Source organism: Callorhinus ursinus, unplaced genomic scaffold (assembly GCF_003265705.2).
Source record: "Callorhinus ursinus isolate GAN/ISIS: 27379988/994484 unplaced genomic scaffold, GSC_fseal_2.0 scaffold4, whole genome shotgun sequence".
Lineage (NCBI taxonomy): Eukaryota > Metazoa > Chordata > Mammalia > Carnivora > Otariidae > Callorhinus > Callorhinus ursinus.
In genome coordinates, this window is record NW_027397066.1 from 64,257,058 (window position 1) to 64,278,149 (window position 21,092).

At 36.2% G+C, this 21,092-nt stretch overlaps 1 protein-coding gene across 4 annotated transcripts in view; it reads right to left on the bottom strand.

Moving 5' to 3' along the window:
- The window catches only part of ANTXR2 (ANTXR cell adhesion molecule 2), a 148,256-nt gene that overhangs the window by 110,076 nt on the left and 17,088 nt on the right, over positions 1-21,092 (bottom strand). For all 4 annotated transcript variants that reach the window (XR_012377954.1, XM_073891826.1, XM_025887610.2 and 1 more), the window contains 3 exons: positions 20,954-21,022; positions 20,110-20,190; positions 1,706-1,766 (listed from right to left, as the gene is read on the bottom strand). Coding sequence is in view for 3 of the 4 variants with exons in the window: in XM_073891826.1 (XP_073747927.1) it covers positions 1,706-1,766; positions 20,110-20,190; positions 20,954-21,022 (211 nt within the window). In the remaining variant the exon portion in view is untranslated. The remainder of the gene's footprint in view (positions 1-1,705; positions 1,767-20,109; positions 20,191-20,953; positions 21,023-21,092) is intronic.

Genomic DNA, 21,092 nt, shown 5'->3' on the forward strand with positions numbered 1-21,092 from the left:
GGAGGGAGGGAGGGAGGGAGGGAGGGAGGGAGGGAGGGAAGGAAGGAAGGAAGGAAGGAAGGAAGGAAGGAAGGAAGAAAGAAAGAAAGAAAGAAAGAAAGAAAGAAAGAAAGAAAGAAAGAAAGAAAGAAAGAAAGAAAGAAAGAAAAAGAAAAAATTTCCCCAAATTCTATCCTCAGGAAAATATCAGCGGGAAAGAAGCTTCTTTGTTTTTCTCTACTCTCAGGTATTAAGGTATGGGAATGTAAAGAAAATTATTTATTCACATTCTTTGTTTCTTAGAACTGTCATATGTTGTATTTTCTTTAATCTCTGACACCTCATACAGAGTTCTTTAATGGTTTCTTGACATTACTAATCCCGGTTTCATTCTCTCTTGCACACAAACTTATAACTCACCAGAGGTCATGCATTTTGGACTATTAACAATCTATGGCCAGTCACTAAAGAAAGTTTATTCAAATTATTGCTCGGGACTCTATATAAGAGGAGCAGTCACTAAATGCTAGAGAGTAAAATACAATACTAGGAAAACAGGGTAACTGATCAAGTATCTTGAATGGCATTTAACTGTTTGCTGTTTAGCTATAAGATGGTATATTAACTATTATGGTATTATTAACTATATTAACAGTGATTAACTCTCAGTCTTCTCAGACAATCTCCTATCTACCATAATCTAACATGTATATAGTAATTTATTGAGGAAGAAAATATTGCTATGCCACTCGTCATTAAGTATATTATAAAAGGAATTTCACTTATAAAGTGCAGGTAAAACATAAAATGTGACTCAGTGAAAAGCACATGGCTTTAGAGTCGGACAGACAGGAGTCAAACAGGACAATTCCTAAAGCAAGTACTGAACCGCTCAGCCTCAGTTTCGTCATCTGTGAACCAGGGATTATAAAACTGTCAAACAGTGTTGTTATGAAGATTAGGTAAAATCATAAAGGCAAAGGGATGCTCTGGGATGTTCAAATGCACTATTCCTCTTAAACATCTCAATGACCATTAAATAGGAAGTCTACAAGATACAGAGCTTAAGACCATCTCCAGTGGTTGAGAGGCTCTGTGGGAAATTACACAGCACATTTCCTCTTCCACTAGACCCAATATTTTTCCTTTTCTAGATTAAAATGAACTCCAGGTCAGCCTTGAAGAAGAAACAGAATAGGCCAGAGAGTATCATGTTCTCCTTGGGTAAGGATTGCTTGGAAGTGCTAAAACCTGAGTTTGTTCTTAGGGCCAGCTAATGAAGCCACCTGCTTCTTCCCTGCCATCCGCCCGTCCATCACTTCCATACGTGCCCTGAGCTGGTGGGAACTGTACCTTGGCCAGGTCATCAAGGCACAGAGCTCAAAGTCCACAAATACATGACTGTTTGTATAATCAGAAAAAAGAAAGAATCTCATATTTTATTTTACTTGTCATAGGAAAGGTCTCAAACATGAACTAAATATACAGAAAATTCTAAAAGCCTGTCACACAATATGTTCATTATTTAAAATAACACTCCAATCTTAAAAAATTTGAATTTAAAATAGAAATATTTCAAGGAATTATTTAAAAATTCTTACAGAAAAGGATGCCAAAAAAGTTAATTTTGTTATTCTCTTTCCAACATGAGTTTCAAATCATATAATCTAACGAGGGGGAAAAAATACAATTTCTTACTGGGTATTTTTAAATTCTAACCACTTACCCCCCACACAGACACTTGAAGGCCGCAATTCCAGGATTTCAGTGCATGACCGATCTAGTATCTAAAAAGGAAAAAAGAAGACCAAGATAGAGAACTAAATTCTAACATGTAAAGTGAATTATAAGATTGCTAATAATCTTAAGGTCTTCTCCTTAACTTCAATAGATGGCAGAGAAAACCTATTAACTATCATATATACAGCTATCAAGCTCTTAGAAAATTTCTGTGCTGTTCTTCAGTATATATTCCAAGACTGTATTCTGTAGGAATCCTTATTTGATTAGAGTAAATACAGATAAGCACAGATAAAGTGGATGTTAACCTCAGCGTCTGGTAGCCGTGAACACAAAGACAACTAAACTTTCTCCGTAGCCATAAAAATCTAAGCTGACTTTTGCTATTAGGCAAAAACAAGAGAGCAAATCAGAACTCCTGCTCAATTATGCTAATTCAGTATGTTTTTATTAAGAGGTTCAATACAAGATTAATAAATAAACACTTCTTTATTTGACTGTGGCGTTTCTATTCGATGTCTCAGCCTCAATTCCCACAGATGCTAATCCCCTTTATATGCACCAAACGTTACACTTGCAGAACACAGGCTCCTTGTATGAGCCAAATATTATCCTCAAAAACACAGACTCTGCACTCCAGCGTTCCCAGAGCACAGGAACAGAATGACTCTTCTTAGCTTGTTCCGAGAAACAGAAACCACCATACAAGGCACAAGGCTACAAGTGAAAAACAACAATGATGAAATAAGCTGCTCCTAAAGGACACAACAATCCCGTCTTTATTTTTAGAACTGCTCTGCACTACATTATCAAATTCAGACAAATTCCAGATGATCTTTGGACGACATTCCTTTCTTGACAGAGTTGAAGACAGATGATATACAGTGGGCTCTAGCATCTCCTGCTCATAACTGGAACAGGAAGGAAGGAAACAGAAACGCTTTCCGTGCTTTCTTTAATAACAGTAGAAGGGTAAATTGTCAGACTCTAAAACCCAGCTGGGAATGTTTGTTGCTGAATATGCCTCACTGAGAAGGGGAATCATTTGTACTTTTAAGATCACTTCCCAGCGAATCCACTTTTCACAAAGCAATTGAAGCTTTAGTGATTGGGAAACAAATATAGTAAAATTTTGTCTGAGAAATTCTGGATGAGGTCTATTTAAACTCAGAAATGACCAGAGATTGATTCCATAGTCACCCAAAGACCTTTCAGTGCCCAAAGACCTCCTCTTAGTCTGCTTTTTCATCTCCTATAATCAATACTCACTCCTCGGGAGTATGTACTGTTGTTCAATTAAGAATTGGGGAAAGAACTGTGGACCATTGTCATTGTGTGTCACCTCTTGGAGGGGTAGTATCTCAAATCAGTAACATCCTTAAATATTTTAACACTATACAGGTAACAAGGCTCTGAAGGGAACAGAACAGAAATGTTTTGCTAAAGGAATATGGAGCTAAAAAGGTTCCAACTAACAAAAATGGAGCATTATAGCTTTGGCTTTGGCCGATTTGAGATAAAAGGAGAACAGTGAGCCATGCAAATGGAAGGGTCAAAGGAAAACACAAAGCCTCCACACCTATTTTACTTGTCAGCAAGTCTGAAGGAATTTATTTTAAAACAGGTCCCATTAAGAAGGCTCCTATGAAGGAACATCTTTCAGTTCACAATTTCTTTATTAGTTATTTTAGGCACACCTCTAGCGGCATTACTGAGAAATGTTTCAAGCATCAGGAAAAATTATGAGAGGTTTAAAGACTGAATCCGTTGGAAATTGCAACCATTTTTTAAAGATTCCTTAGAATAAGGTACATGAAGAAATTACAAGATTTTCCAAAGGCCATGTCAAAGAAGATGCAACCCAGAATGACCTGTGTGAATTTCTAAAATTGTACTGGTCTCTCTCCTACCATAATTAAATCAGATCTCAAAATATTTAAGACACATGTGTGTATCTTGTCTTCCTCTTTTAATTTGACGTAATCCATTGAATAGTTTTAAAATGATAGTTTGAGGGGTGCCTGGGTGGCTCAGTGGGTTAAGCGTTCCACTCATGATTTTAGCTCAGGTCATGATCTTAGGGTGGTGAGATTGAGCCCCGCATTGGGCTCCTTGCTGGGCGTGGAGCCTGCTTGAGATTCTCTCGCCCTCTGCCACTCTCTCCCTCCTAATCTCCCTCTCTAAATATAAATAAATAAATAAATAAATAAATAAATAAATAAATAAATAATAAAAATCAAAAAATAATATGATAGTTCCAACAGCAAGATCAAATGATCAGTTCTTACGGTGTTGTCCTGAAGGACTATTGTTGCTATACATTTCTGAAGCCAGACCCTGTTTATCCCCTGTAGGGTATTTTGATTTTAAAGAAAAGGTTCAAGATCATTTAGAAATTTATTTTCTATTCAAGTCTGAGATTAAAGAAATCAAGTTACGTTAAGCAGAAACTAAGAATAGCTGAAGATGGGTTATATATTGCAGTAAATTGTATAATATACATTGATACCTCAGAATACACTTACATTAGTTTAATATGTGTACTTATTTTAATAAAATGAATTTTATAGAAATGATATTACTGAATGGAAAAGTGACTCGGGGAACACATTCATTGAAAGGCAAGCAGTTTAGACCATGAGTCATAAAAGTGGCATCACCATCTGAAGGAATCCAGTTGAATTCCCCACAGGACGTTACCTGCCCTTTTCTAAAGTTTGTTGTGATTTTTTTTTTTAATTTCTTTGGACCTTATGTTAAATTAGTTGGGTATATGAATCACCTCCTCTATTAAAAGACAAACTCTTTTAAAACAGGTCCCATTAAGAAGGCTCCTATGAAGGAACATCTTTCAGTTCACAATTTCTTTATTAGTTATTTTAGGCACACCTCTAGCGGCATTACTGAGAAATGTTTCCATTTCTGTGAGTATAAAAGGAGGATATTATACTGTACAATCCTCTTGGGACCAGCACATGGTTCTGTACACACAGTACAACCAATAAATGTTTAGGGAATATAGATTGCATGAATTAATGAGAATATTAAAAATATCTACCTAGTAAGCAAGTCACAACCATATTATGACTAAAATAAGGCAGAATAAAGTTAATTTATGTGCAAAGCATCTAGCCCTCCAATAAACTGTGAATGCCAGAAATCCAGAAACCCATAATGTGAAACGAAGTTCACCCAAACCACTTCCAAATGAAAAACAATCAAAGAGAGGGAAAGAGAATGTGGTGGGAAAAGAAGAGAGAAAAGAAAGTGTGTGCATTTTTAAAAAATAAAATTTGTCCTAAATTTGGTTTTTCCATCTAGAGTTTACCATCTAGAGTCCCTATATTAAGAAAATAACTAGAAGTCAAAATAATTCAATGTTTGTATGCAGATAGTTTCCATCATTAAATTTTTTAAACAATCAGTTCCATAAACATGAAACAGTTTATAATCTATCTCAGTACAAGCAATTGCGCACAAGTTCAAATGTTCAAGATATCAAAATAGGTCTATTATATTAAAATTGTCATCACTAAATGACAACTGAAAGAGAGGACAAATATTTTAAACACTCTCATTAATTTTTACTAAATTAAATACTGTTACTGATTGATTGAACATTGGATCAGGTGTCCCATCTACGATAATTGACATATTATCTTTCATACTCTGCACTTCCATCATTGTACAACAGAGCATCTTGTAAGGATGTTTCTTCAAATATGTGTTGCCATCTGTCTTCATTATATCTCAATAGAAACAGAAAATAGTTTCCACTAAAGGTCAGCCTTGGTTGACATCAGAGAGAGCTAATAGCACCATAGACCAAATTTAAAGACAAGCCAAATGCTATTAATAAAACCAGGGCACTTTAAGTCATGCACACACTAGATGCAAAATTGCATCATTTGAGATTCTGAAGTCCATTTATATATATATATATATATATATATATATAAATTGGCAAAGAATTTGATGCTTACCATGGAAAAAAAATATACTACTAAAGCATCTGTTCACTCACAAGCATCAGTTCACTCAAAAAGTAATATTAGTGTTAAGGAATAATTACAAATGAAAATAACAGGTACATTATTACTTACTCCCTACTTTTAAGTCCTCAAATATTAATATGGATAACAAAAGCCAAATTTACTAAAAGTCAAACTTCCTAAATTTAGTACAAATATCGGAAGTCAAAAATTCAAAAGAATTTCTAACAATGGTAGTAATAATTATCATTTGTTGGGAACTTATTATGTTCCAGGAACTATGCTAAGCACTTTACCTAAATTTCTTCAGTTAGTCCTCTCAAGTCTTATGAATACATACTATTTTTATCCCCACTTTACAGATGAGAAAACTGAGGTTTTAGAGAGGTCTTTTTAATTTTAGTTTTTGAAATAAGAACGATTACTTTTTAAGTAGCAGAGTCAGATCTCCTCAAGTTTGATTGACTCTAAAGCCTGTTCTACCCAGTGCACTCTGCTACCCTCCAGGCTTGTGATAGACAGTCTACCACATTACAAAATCTAGTATCTAACAAACTACTGAAAATGTATCTGCCTGTTTTGCCTGGATTCCTTTTATACTATCAAAACATTCTAAATTCTATCTTATTTCTTATCTTCAAGAGTATGTCACTAAGCTTTCACCTACATTTGTTGGGGTTTTATAGATTTGTTTTAAAATTCCCAATCCCGGGATGCCTGGGTGGCTCAGTCGGTTAAAGCGGCTGCCTTCGGCTCAGGTCATGATCCCAGGGTCCTGGGATCGAGTCCCGCATCGGGCTCCCTGCTCAGCGGGGAGCCTGCTTCTCCCTCTCCCGCTCCCCCTGCTTGTGCTCGCTTGCTCTCTCTCTCTCTCTGACAAATAAATAAATAAAATCTTAAAAAAAATAAAAAATAAAATAAAATTCCCAATCCCAAGGCACCTGAGTGGCTCAGTCGGTTAAGCGTCCAACTCTTGATCTCAGCTCAGGTCTTGGTCTCAGGGTAGTGAGTTCAAGCCCTGTACTGGGCTCCACACTGGCTATGGAGCCTACTTCAAAAAAAAAAAAAAAATTCCCAATTCCACTGATTTGAATAAGTCAACGTTTTAGATCTTCTTATGAATTAGTAACATACAGAATATGCAAATGATTAGGGCCCTCTCTCTTTTGATTAATTTTTCCTCGATTGTCTTATTTTAGTATTGCTTTCTATCTCAGATTTGTTTTGTACAGATAAAACACTTGTACTTTTCACTTCTCAGAATAACCCAGAACCTACAAGACAAGAGAGGCTATACTACAACAACAAGAGGTCCTAACTCTGGTCTGGGGGTACAGCAAGCACTTGGAAAAAGAAAATCAAACTGGCTTAGAAAAACTAATTTGTTATCTGAACACATTTTCTTTCATAAAAGCAATGATGTCAATGGCATTTAAGGGCATTTAGGTTTCATACATTTCTGGAACTTGCCTGAATCCTAGGAACAGAAAGGATATTCAGAACCAGGAGGCAGAAGGTTGGGGGTTTTTTTGTTTCATTTTCTTTTGTTTTTCTCCATTTTTTTGGACATGGAACAGACTTTAGGTGAATTTTTGATACAGAATGAGTTAGTCTTTCTCTCTCCCTCGCTCATTGTCTCACCTAGGTTGCTAGACACACACAGACACATTCTAAACACAATCATTATCCAGGTTTTCTATTACCCAAAATATTCCATTTCAGTGTGGCTGTTCTCATCTTATGACCTCATTCATACCAATGTATGAATGCAAATATATGAAATGATGACCCCCCAAACAACCTAGATAAGGTTATACCCTGAAGAGAAATTTTTTAAACCAGGAAAATCCTTATGCATGGAAATTCTGACAGCATAACCATTTAATAAAGCAAGAAATGCAAGCAGAATGAGGGAAAATGTTTTCTAAAATGGGATGCCTAGGGGCGCCTGGGTAGCTCAGTCGGTTAGACATCTGCCTTCGGCTCAGGTCTTGATCCCAGGGTCCTGGGATCGAGTCCCGCATTGGGCTCCCTGCTCAGCGGGAAGCCTGCTTCTCCCTCTCCCACTCCCCCTGCTTGTATTCCCTCTCTCGCTATCTCTCTCTGTCTGTCAAATAGATAAATAAAATCTTTAAAAAAATTTTTTTTAAATGGGATGCCCACATTGGAAAATGAGGTCTGCTTCTATGTCTGCCTGATGGAGGTCTGTTCCCCTGTAGTTCTTTTCTTGGTTTCTTTCCCTCTTAGGAATGTTTGTGAACCACAGACTCTTTAAAAACTTTTTAACCTACAGTTGCACCCACAGGGCACAGGTTGGGTAGGAGATGAAGGTGTGAACTCCAGGAGAGAGAGGTCTAGGCAGAGCAGCTGTTGGTATACACAAGACCATCTGCAAGACTTGTGTTTATAAGCCAGTACAAATCTATAATAGAAAAGAAGTTAAAATACATAGAATTCTAAATTCTAGTACTTTGTATAAAAATTCTACACTCCAACATGTTGCCCCAAACTGTGAATTAAATGCCTAAAGATGGTTTTATATATTTAATCTCTATAATCACAGTCACTGTCCTTTCTCATGAACAAAACATTCTGTCCTATTTAAAATGCATTTGTCTTGGGGCGCCTAGGTGCCTCAGTCAGTGAAGCCTCGGACTCCTGCTTTTGGCTCAAGTCATGATCTTAGTGTCGTGGGATAGAGCCCTAACCCGAGCCCTGCATACAGCTCTGTGCTCAGCACGAAGGATGTTTGGGATTCTCTCCCTTTCCCTCTCTCTACCCCTCTGCTCCTCTCCCACGCACATGTGCACACACACTTTCTCTCTCTCAAATAAATAAATAAATAATCTTAAAAAAAATAAAAAATAACATGTATTTGTCCTGACTGCTACCTTTTAAACATATGATAAAGCCTGCCCTGTATTATGATAATAAAGTAAAACCCAAATATTACCCGTTTTCCAAGTTGTTTGGGATAAAACTGCAAGTGGAACGACAGCATTCACTCATACAAATTATAATTATTTTCTATTGCTTCCCATCCAATTTTAATTCATTATTTGTGCAATTCTGATCACCCAAATACTCTCATTAGTTCAGTGTACACTGCAAATACTAATTTCATGGAATTTCTCTAATTGCCAAGGGAGAGGGATAGAATAAGATAAGGTTATTTTTGCCTCCCTCTAGGTTAGTTTTCGGTTAGCAGTAAGACCAGATGCAGCCTTAGGACCTGACCTTGTGCTTTCTGGCCTCTCTCAGTATAGATGTTTGGCAGAAGATCAAAATAGAGCCCATTGTGCTGTCCCTTCTCTGCAGAGGGACTTGAACGAAGTATCAGAATGGTGCTTCATTCCGACTACTCCAGGAATGTTCCAAATTAATTGGGATTGAGCCTACATCTAGTGTCATGTGGTCAGATTGCAGGATTTCACTCTAGGCCAAATTTACTTACAAAGTAACAAGCAGCAGACATGCACTCTGGAGCCTGAATTGGCAGTTTGTAGGAGTGGAGGCGAGAACAACTGCTAAATCAGACACAACTCTTAAGAATCCTATTCTTACACTCCTATGCTTACAAAGCATTTATCTTGCTTCCCTATAAGGTTACACTCAGGGTGCCTGGGTGGCTCAGACGGTTAAGCGTCTGCCTTCGGCTCAGGTCATGATCCCAGGGTCCTGGGATCGAGTCCCGCATTGGGCTCCCTGCTCGGTGGGAGCCTGCTTCTCCCTCTGCTCCTCTCTCTCACTCTCTTTCTCTCTCATGAATAAATAAATAAAATCCTTAAAAAAATAAATAAATAAAGTTACAATCACATCTTTATAACTACTGAATAATAATCAGGTAAAATGGCAGTATTATCAAGCAGAAATAACCAGATAGCACCATATTTGATTTCTTCTTTCTGAGATATTTTAAGATGTATATGAAACCATATATTGATTTAAGATCTTGTAAGTTCCTCAGCATGTTTACATAATGCACACATGTTATAATAACAGATATGGAACACGGAAGAAGTAGTAAAAGCCATATTATGGCCTGAATGTCGATAGTTGTGGCCTTTTTCTTCTGGCATTTAAGATAAAATGGGATTAATTAGTAGAAAACTGTTGAGATACAGCCAACATAAAAATTTAGCATGGGATGAGTTAAGATGGGGGAATGAAGGCAGCATATGACTTAGGACATGCAGCGTCTTTGAAGTTGATGTTGAACGTTGGAGACATATCTAGGTTTTATGGTTTGAAGATCAAGCAATCAGTTTAAAAAAAAGAAATTTCCCACAACTAATATAAACCAAAACAGATTTTAAAATCTGTACTTTTTCCAATTTCTAAATGGCAATAGGAATGTTATTATATTTGGAAAATAGAATAGAGCCCATTCCAGAAGAAACTAGGTAAACACTTTTTTAATGAATGATAATACCATATATTCAAACCCGATCTAATATAAAAAGTAGATAACACAATATATTAAAAATAGCAGCTGCTCAATTAATGTTTATTGAATTAATTGAAAAGTAAATGTAAAACTTTCTAATAAAAAGCATGAGCATTTTGACTATAAGACAAATAAATGAGGTAACAATGAACAGTTAAGTATATAAAAAATACAGCTTAATTAGGCGCTACCTGAATTAATCAAATCACATCTTCAGTCACACACAGTGAAGAGAAAGCTTATTTTGCATAGTATAAACTTTCGTAATCAATGGCACCGATAAGGCAATGAGCCAAATGGAAAAAAAACTTAAGAAACAATAAAAACAACACGAAAAGATATATGAACTTAATATATATATGTATCTTTAAAAAAGAGGTTAATTCTAGATAGGCTATGTGAAAAGAGAAAAAAAAATTAATTCCCATTGACTGGTTTCCTTTGTGACCTCATTTGTAAAAGCCAATTCTAAATATTAAAGATTTTTTCCCAAAAATAGATTATTTCATTACGCTTAAATCCAATACACTACCTAGACATCAACAACATTTTCTTCAACTTTATTAAAAATTAAAAATATTCATTGTAGCAATAAATTTCTAACACCAACTTTGGGTATATAACGTCATCTACAACAGAACATTATAGATAATTTACAAGCACCCTAGGTATGTCCTTAACAGAAACTGCTAATTTCCATGACATACAACATGTCAGAAAATATCAGTAAGGTTAATAATAAATCTAAAAAAGCAAGTTTTTTTTTCCTTATTCATTGAGCAGCTTTAAGCACTACAGGAGTTCTTCCTAATATGAAGGATTCCAAGTTTTTATCTCATAAGGAAAAATCACTGAACAGCATTATTCCCAAGGTCCCAACAAAATGAGGCCTTAGTAATTAGCCATACGTATGCATAAAATAAGCAGCTAAAACAATTGTAAGGATGTTTTCACAATCTTCTCTTGTTTGCTTTTTAGCTTTCAGTATTCAGATGATCTTTATTTTCTCTCTGGCTGCCAAACATCCCTATCAAATGTATTTTTCTTTAAGAGGTAATACATCAATGAAAAACAATTATAATTTGTAATCATGGGGCACCAGCGGGCTCAGTCCACCAAGCATGTGACGCTTGAGCTCAGCGTTGAGGGTTCGAGCCCCACGCCGGGTATAGAGATTACTTTAAAATAATAAAATCTTCTAAAAAAATTATTTGTAAGCACATGTTTTGGATGAGTTCATTTTTTAAAAAAATGCTTGGAGCTTCAAAATACGAGTTGCTCAATACAGTGCGTTCTACACTGGCCCATTGCTAAAAATGGATTCTCTCTTCCTTAGCAAGTAAGCGAGTTGTATAAGCACAAGTGACAAACTTTTAAACAAACTTTTACTCTAAGAAATCTAAGGAAGAATGTGAGTTATAATCATTGCCTTTTACTCTTCTCAGCTCCGAACATAACAGATAAATAGTTCTGATTATACTGTTGGTGAAAATGCGCCCATGTTACAAATCGCGACACAGAAACCCCAAATGACGTTTAAGCTCCTCTGCATCTCACAATTGAATTTTCATAACAAATCATATTAGCAGGTCTTCCTTTCTCACTACAACATAGAAATCTGCAAAAAAATGGACTGTGATTTGAAACAAAAGCTTATCTGCCTCCACCTTTTTTTTCTTTTGTTTTTTCGGTCAGCACAAACTCAGAATAAGCATTTAATGCTTTCTTAAAGGATGAATAGACTTCCCATAAAAATCACATTGAAATTATGGATAAAGTTATAACAAATATACTATTTGTTTAAGAATCTAAAGAAATTGAATCCCAACATGTTTCTCCCTCTGATACATGTAGTATTTCATATTAGTCCTATTTACCCACTCTCTTGTTTTGTTAACTGAAATATGAAATCTATCTGCTAAGCATTCTAAGTCTTTGCTCTGTTTGAGTTTTCAAAATCCAGAGGGGCAAATAAAATATTTCCTTATGCCACAAGAATAGAAAAACAAAGCCTTACCAGCTCTCCTATGAGCTTTACAATCAAACACCTATGCCTGAAAACGGTGAACTTAGAAAAGTCAAAGGTGCCATGTCCATATTTGTAACCCAACACCAGAAAAGCGTCTTAAACACAGTATTCAAAAAATGCTTCCAAATAAATTGGGAATTATTATATTTGGGGAAAAATGAGATATAACGGAGAAATAATGCATTTATCCATTATAATTTATACTGGTGGTACATTTAAGCTATAAATCTTAACCATTTTATCCTCCTATTCAATGTCCTTCTACTTGATTGAATTTGCTTTCAAGAACAGATGAGCCTCTAAAGGTCATCTTTTTTTTTTTTAAAGATTTATTTATTTATTTGAGAGAGCGAGAATGAGAGAGAGAGAGTACATGAGAGGGGGAAGGGTCAGAGCGAGAAGCAGGCTCCCTGCTCAGCAAGGAGCCTGATGTGGGACTCGATCCCAGGACTCCAGGATCATGACCTGAGCCGAAGGCAGACGCTTAACCGACTGAGCCACCCAGGTGCCCTAAAGGTCATCTTTTGGAGCCCAAACAGACTGGTGTTAAGGAAATAAACATTTGGCACTTCATTTGGGCTATATAACCCAATGGTACCAGTTTAGTTTTTTCACAAAATATCACAAAGCTGTATATATTAAAAGTAGATTTGATTTTCCTAAACTACAGTCCCAAAGAAAGAAAAAGAATAATATTATTAAGTAAAATTATCACGCAAATGCAAACAGAGCATTGGACTATGGACATCAAGGTAAGATTATAAAATTTCAGTACATAAAATGAATAACTTAAAACAAATTTTCAATTTGTATTTTTTAGTTTATTGGAATTTGGAAGGAAGGAAGCACCTTGTTAGAATATATGGCAAAAATATTTTAAAGGCATTTGAATATAATGGACTGCAATAGCTATTGAATTGTTTTCCTACCAAGAACACTTTTTCACCCTTACGTGTATATGAACAGTATTCCCTTGGTATTGAGGAAATTGTTCTCCACTCCATGTGGTCTTTAGTGAGGCTATGGATCATGATGCCTTCTCCCTCTCCGCCTTGCTGCCCACCTCTTGTCACCGGGTAGACATATTACTCTGGCTGGTCTAAGTATGTGACAGGAATGAGCACTTGACTCAGAGTCCTTGTCTAGGACAGAATATACTGATGCCCCAAAATGACAGCTCGCTCTTTCCAAAGCTAACTGGTCCCAAAGCCTGAAATCTTTGGCATCTGATACTCATTTGAACAAGGAAAGAATGAGACAAACAAAATCATAGGTAAAATTGACGAAGAGAGGTCGTAAGAACATGAGTTGATTCTCTGGATCTAATTGCACTTGAGGCAATTTCCTCCCTCTGGACCACCCAGTTATATAAGACAGTAACCTCTTTTTCCTCTTAAGCTAGTATGAACTTGGTTTTTGTAGCCATAGTCATAGTACAGAGGAATATCAATAAGAGATGAAATCAAAGTTATATGGAATCATAAGTCAATTCAAAGTAAAGTATTCGGGGCGCCTGGGTGGATCAGTCATTAAGCGTCTGTGTTTGGCTCAGGTCATGATCTCAGGGTCCTGGGATGGAGCCCCGCATTGGGCTCCCTGCTGTGCGGGAAGCCTGCTTCTCCCTCTCCCACTCCCTCTGCTTGTGTTCCTGCTCTCGCTGTGTCTCTCTTTCTCTGTCAAATAAATAAATAAAATCTTGAAAAAAAAAAAAGTAAAGTATTCTCTGGTAAAAAAAAAAAAAGTTTTTTTTAATGCTTAAATACACCATAACCATATTATAAAAACATGAAAATATGTTCAAAAAGCACAGATTTTATTTATTCATTCATTGATAAATATGAATTAAGCAATTAACTACTTACCCAATGCTATATATTAGACCCTGGGCCAAAAAAAGGAGGAGAAGGAACTCCTCCGTGGAATGCTACCATCCACGGCCTTCCTATCAGCCCAAACTTCCTACCACTGATGTGAACGATATTATCATGAGACACTTCATCTACATTCAGTACTAAAGATCCTTGGATAAACAGAAGCCCAGAAGAAGCTGATTTATAGTGAGCCTCACATTATAGCCAGTCTTTTTTTAAAGAGTCCCAGAAACTGATTTCCAATTTCGAGTAAGTTCTACCAGTTTGGGTTTTTTCCTGTGAATATATCTTTATAGTTAGCTCAGACTTTAGATTTTTTTTTTTTAACAAACCATGATTTTATAAATAGAGATTTCCACAACTAAGCAGTCAACATTCATAGCAGAACGTGCTAAAATCACTTAAGCTGAGGTCTTATCAGATAGTTCATTAGGTACCGCTTCTATGAAAATTATTTGCCTATAAAGAAAATGATTTTGCAGTGTCTTCTCATTTCATTAAAACATAATGGAGGCAGCTTTCTTAGAAACTTTTCAAAAACAACACCACCACTGCTACCAACAACAATAGACATCACTGATAAAAACAATTTGGTGCCAAGTTCAGATGAAGCTTACATTTTCAGCACTTTGAATGAGGTTATTTTTGAAATGTATATTATACTTTGTTCCCTTTATGAATAATCTAGTTCAGTTTTATTTAAATTTCCTACACGTATGAGTTATCATTCCCTTCTTATTTATATTTATGCTCCTCTACTTCCCCATTAGGTATTTAAGAACTCTGGCATTAGCTGCCATCACCTAGGATATAGTGTTCTTAATTCTTTTGGATCTGGGTTATTTATAAAATCAGTTTCACAACTGATTCGTCTCTTCTGCTTAATACATTCTGAGGTACTCTATCAAAAAATAATTGTGGAAATAATTGCAAAGAGCATAACATCCCAAGGTCTTGTTTTTAGGGGGAAAAACAGGGAGGGAGGTTTTTCACGGAGTACTTTTATTTTTATTCTTTCCATGTTATTCACCAATCTGTGGTTTTGTTTTATTTTGAATGCTACCATCCATGGCACTACCTAATGAAACGCTGCACCACATGGTGCTCACATGTCAGTCTGACTAGTTCAAATAAAATTTCATTTTCAAAGAAAAGCCTTGCAACCACCTTTCCAAGAAACCAAAAATAATTGTTTAACATTCTAAGATATTACAGATAATCTAAAGTGGAAAATATAAGAATTATATCCCTGTTTTTATGGGCAACTGGAGGGGAGAAAACACAAAAGGAGGAACAATGGGTCAACTCTGAAGTTTTCTGACTTGCACATTTCCCTGGAGCTCCACATCCCTAAGGGACATGCCCCATGGGGATTCCCCAGGTCCAATTCAACTTCTCCCTCTGCCCTTCTGCCTGATTCCACCATGTCCTCTAGCACTCCAGCCCCTCTGTAAAAAGAGCCTTCACCCTCCCTGCTTCCCATTATTCAGAGTAGTCGGGGGCAAAATGCCCAAGTTACAGCTGACTCCCCTCTCCGTCCTTTTCAACCAATATCCAGGGATCTCTCAGGTTCTATTAACTTTGTAAGGTCTCTCGAATTCACCTTCTTATTTCCAGTTTCACTGCCATCCCAATAATAACAACAGCAACAAATATTTTCCAGAGCCGTCAGAGCCTGGCTCAGCAAGAAAAAAGCTGTTCCCTCGAGGTTCTGCCCCACCCTATTCCTGACATGATTCTGACCAGGGCATGTTTTCCTTATGGTCCTTGACCTACTTTTACTGGGACAGACCTAGAATCTCAGTACCTAAAATACACCCTAAGTAACTATGGTCCATTGAAGATGTTGTTTCCCCTTCAACAACTAGGTTTCTATTCTGAATCACTAAACAGCTCTACAAGTTCCCCAACAAGAACTGTAGCTCTTTCCTAAACGCAAAGTCCCAAAATTCTACATAGTTTTTGTCCTGAGAGTCTTTCCCAGTTGCTGGCTGGGCCCGAGTCCCAAGGCCTAAGGATTTGGAACTATTTGATTTTGCTTAGCTACACCATCTAGAAGTCCCTGTAGATTTGATCCTCTCACATATCAAGGCCATACCCTTTTAGACCTAAGTCATTATTTAGAAGTCCAGCCATCTCTCTCAGTGGACTGCCCTGCAGAAAGATCAATAACCCCATTCTACATGCTCCCAACTTCTGACATTCCTAGCTTTCTACCAAATGTTCGAAAGCCCCACCCTTCTGAGTTAGACCATTCCTAATCATTATCTCATTTAATTCACAAAACAACCCAAAGAAATAGAATTGTCCCCATTTGACTTGATGAGAATTTTAAAATCAGAGAGATTACATGATAGAAAGTACACAATGTCACATAGCTAGGCAGTGGCGGAGTTGGAACTCACACTCCGGTCTTCCTATTCCCAATTTCATACTGTCTTCACTATATTAGGTTTCCTTTTACCATGTCTCTCACAAGGACTCTTGCAAGAGACTTATAACACACCTTTCTGTCTTCCAAATTATCCTATACATTACCATAAGGATATTCTTCCTAAACGTTCTCAGCCAACATATAAACCTCATCCTTAAGTTGCTCTTCCATCATTCTCCAATTACTTATGAAATAAGTGCCACTTCCCCATTCAAACATTTGAGAGTTTCCATAATCTGGATCCAGCCTGCCTGTCAACGTTTATCCCTCATTATTCCTCCATAATCCAAGCCAGGCCACATTCCCTCCTGTGCCTCAGCCACTCAGCCCAGGCTCTTTCTGAAGTTCTATATCCCTTGTTTCTAATTTACTCCAACTGTCAGAGCACAGTTCAAATTCCACCACCAAAAGTCTCCCAGGACTTCATATATCCAAACTTATCCTATCCTTCTGTTAACTTTATTCTAGCCATATTGGCATCTTAACGCAAACTGCAAGATAGGATTCCTCTCTATCAGTCAGAGTGACTCACCAAACTTTCCCGCCTCCTCCTTAACCCCACATTCTGTAATTCTTGCAGAGACCACCATATTCATAACCTCAAGTCATCATTATTTTCAAGCTCCTTTAGAACAGAGAATTTGTCTTTTTTATGTCCCCTCTTCCAAGCTTAACACGTGCCCTAAGCATGGTTAGAACTCAATAAATGAGTGGATGAAAGAATAAATCAGATAATGGGGGGAATGGAGGTGAAAAAGAGGAAAAGTTTTCACCAGCATCTACTTGAGCGAATAATGAATTTTAAACTTTCATATTCCTAATTAAGGTTGGAGATTAAACCAATATTCTGAAAACTATTAGATATCATGTTTGCCTGGATAGAAATCTAAAATTTTGAAATGATTTATTTCATTCCAAATAAAAATAGAATGTGAAAAAGATTTTCTGAATCAAATAAATTTTAGAGAAGTTATTAAATTGTTAACATGCAAAATGTTCATAACAAAGGCCTTCTCCAGTCACTCATTTTTGAAGTTATAAGAGAAAGAACCACTACAGCGTGCCTTTTCTCTCTCTCTTTTTTTAACCACAATGAAGGAAGGCTCCAAAATGAAACTCCTATCCTTGCTGATTAAGAAGTTGATTCTGAACAAACTATGCCTTAACAAAATGTGATTTACAGGAAGGGGACCAGACCATCTAGGTCACTGGATTTGGGTGGGCCAGGGAGGGAGGACAAAGAAAACAAGAAAATCAGCTTACATTTTTTTCTCAATTAAAGATTAACTCCAAAGAAATTAATTCATTGGCAGTAAGGCCAGGTATATGAGTAACTTCCAGCAAACAAACAAACAAAAAAAAAATTATCTCTCAATTTAGCAAATATCTTGCCTTCAAAGTACCAGACACCTGAAAGACTTAAATTTTCTGACTATTTACATTTGCTTAGTTTTGCACAAATCCATTCCACAGTATAATTTTTTTCATCCACTAGTTTGGTAAATCATAAAGAATAAAGGGATAGTCTCTTCTCTCTGCCCTTACCCTGAAATAGATACAGTATATTTGTTTTAAATACCAAATATAATTTTTTGAAGATAAGATGGTACTTTGTAAGTATAAAGTGCAATTCAAATTTAAGGCAGAATTATAGCTTTTGTATATTACCAGAGATGGAGCAATCTCTGCCTTGAAGGGACGTAAAGCGCTTGAATTGTCTTAAACTTCTACAAAGTGAGCAAAATCCCAAGCTATCATCATGTCGATAAAAATCTCAACCATTAGTTAGACCAACTTTGGTTGTAATGACTCTATTTGTCTGTCAACTCTGACATGTGACTACCACTCTGGTTTCCCCAGAGGCTGGCTTCCCTAAGGATAATTTACTCCTTTTTTTCACAAAATAGCTTAAGTTTAACTATATTAGAATGAACACTATACCCATCAGCCCCCATCAGATGAAACTCAAGAGGCTTTGCTTGCAATTTGTGGCTAAAATAACACAAATCTTTCTGTTTGCCAACTCTTTCAACATAACTTACTCAAGCTAAAGTCCATGAAGAACTTCAGGCCAGAAAGACTGTAGTTAGAAATTCCACTCTAAAGTTTCCCTAATACAAATAAAATAGATGGAACTTAACAAATAAATTAAACAAAACAACTTTATCTCCTCTGGTAGTCAACTACCAATTCTTTGAAGGAGAAATACGCAGTCACAGCCTACAGAGAGTTTTAAAAACCAATTAGTCACCGAGGATTTTGAATCGAACCTTTTATACAGAGGGGGAAAAAAAAAAAATTCCAAAGGGAGTAACCCAGAGACGTCTTCTCTCCTTCCCTCTATAATTGTAAAAATAACTGCAAATTCCCCAGCATAAATTTAAAATACAATCCACTATTTTGTTTATTTACAGGATCAAATTATCCTCTCTTTTGCATTGTCCATCCATTTTCCTCTATTTTAAAACAAATCACAGTTACAGAGTATTTACCTTGAATCCAAATATAAATCCACATAAATATTCATATAAATATGAATCCAAATATTTCCTTTTTTTATCTCGCAATTTTTTCTAAATACTAAACATAATTAAACTCTTAAAATAATAAAACACTGTTCCTATATTTACATTCGGCCTGTCCACTAGATGTACTGATATGTAATAGAACCAAATCATTTTTTTTTTCCTTTGAAAAGTTCCATGAATTAGGGGGAAAAAACCTATAGGCTACTTAAAAATAAAATCAATCGATCTCACTTGGTTTCTGAAAAACATGATCTTTAAAGAGAAATTTTAAATGCCAGAACCAAATGTCCGAAGACCCTGAGACTTATCTTTTTTTTCCCTTCAGTAAATACCTAAAGATGAAAGGAAAAGCTTTGACTTAGAGAATATATATTATTCACTTCCATCATAGGATGGTGTTTACCAAAATATCATAAATACTTAATAGCAACTGTTCCAAGTGCTTCTAGCAAAAGCCAGTAAAATGAAACATAAACCTCAGCTGTGAAACCTAAGAGTTTTGCTTTGCATTTCATCATCCCACTTCCCCTTACCCTCTTTAGGGGACCCCCGATTCTAACAATCACCAGAGACAGTGCAACTGAATTCCAAACAGAAATATTATGAGCTCCAGTGAAACGATTAATCATTAAAAGGGAAAGAACGACGGCAGTCAGATACTCAGCCGCTGGTGCACGGTGCCTGGCTGATAGCTAAGAAACACCATGTTTGGAGGAGGGAGACATCACATTTTCCAATTCAAATTTTTACTTTATCTTCTGGAAAGCCTATAAAACTTCCAAGATATCAAGAGAATGAGGAACTCCATGCTCACAGGGTGGAAGTGTCTAAGACTATTCATGAAGATCTTAAACTTGGAATCTCAAACCCAAGCTCACAGAGTTCAATTTATAAGCATTAATACCAACAATTAACACCAACAAAATCCAGATCTTTAGAATTAATGCCTTGTTCTCAATACCAAACAAACTTACTTCTTAATCTCTTTCTTCAAGATAATGACCACCTGAATGGATATCAAGATTACGTCTTACGTTGTAAAATGTACCTAAAACCATAAGCCTTTCTTACTCCCAGAAAAATACTCACAGAATTAATTATTCCTTTAAGAGCTTGAAATCCACCTTTGACAGGGAAAACTTGATCCTTGGAATCAGCAATTCTTTCCAGCTTTCGAAAAATGAGGAACATTTAATTAACGGGTAGTTGAGACATACATTTTATACACTTCATTATGTTTCAGTTATGTTCATCTGAAAAATTACACCAGAGGATCAATTCACCAGTGTAGCCTGTCAGGAATTGAAGGAGATGGCGCTAGTGTTACTCGAAACGTAGTGCAATGAAATGAAACAGCCACAGGCCCTTCACATCGGCCTCAAGTTTGAATCTCAAAGCAGTGCAGAGTTCTACTAGCTGTAAATGTCAAGACATAGGAATCTTAGTCACGTTCAACCAGAGATTTAAATGTAAAATCATCTGGTGAGCCAAAAAAAAAAAAAAAAATTAATATATAAACCTTCAAAACTTAATGAAAAAATTGGGGTTTTGGAATGAAAATTATTAAAGATTTCCCAAATCCCCGCACTCCTAAGAGTCAAGGTTTCAAACTCAAACACCTAAATAAGACTGTCATAATAATCTTGTCAGTTGAGTTCAAGGAGGAGTATTCATAATATTTTAATCCAAATGTGTGTTGTATAATATTAGTTCCTCCAAACCAAATGAATATTCAAGAAATTCTAGAGTTTCATTTTCAGTAATGAAACCTATCAAAATCAGACATTATTGATGCAGAGTTCAAAATCATTTTATAGAAAATTTTTAGCAACCAATTAGTGTCACAGTAAATCATCAGTGAAAAGAATTTGATGAACTATTCTTAAAACAATTATGTAATTTAGATTAAGGTTTGCAGATTTGCTGCACTCACTTGAGCTTGTTCAAAGTCAAGGACACCAACACAATAAACTCTAGCCCCAAATGACCTGGATATCTTTGCCTATGGAAAGAAAGAGAGAGAGAGAGATGGGGGGGGGGGGGGGGAGGGGTTCGCATTATTCAAATATCAG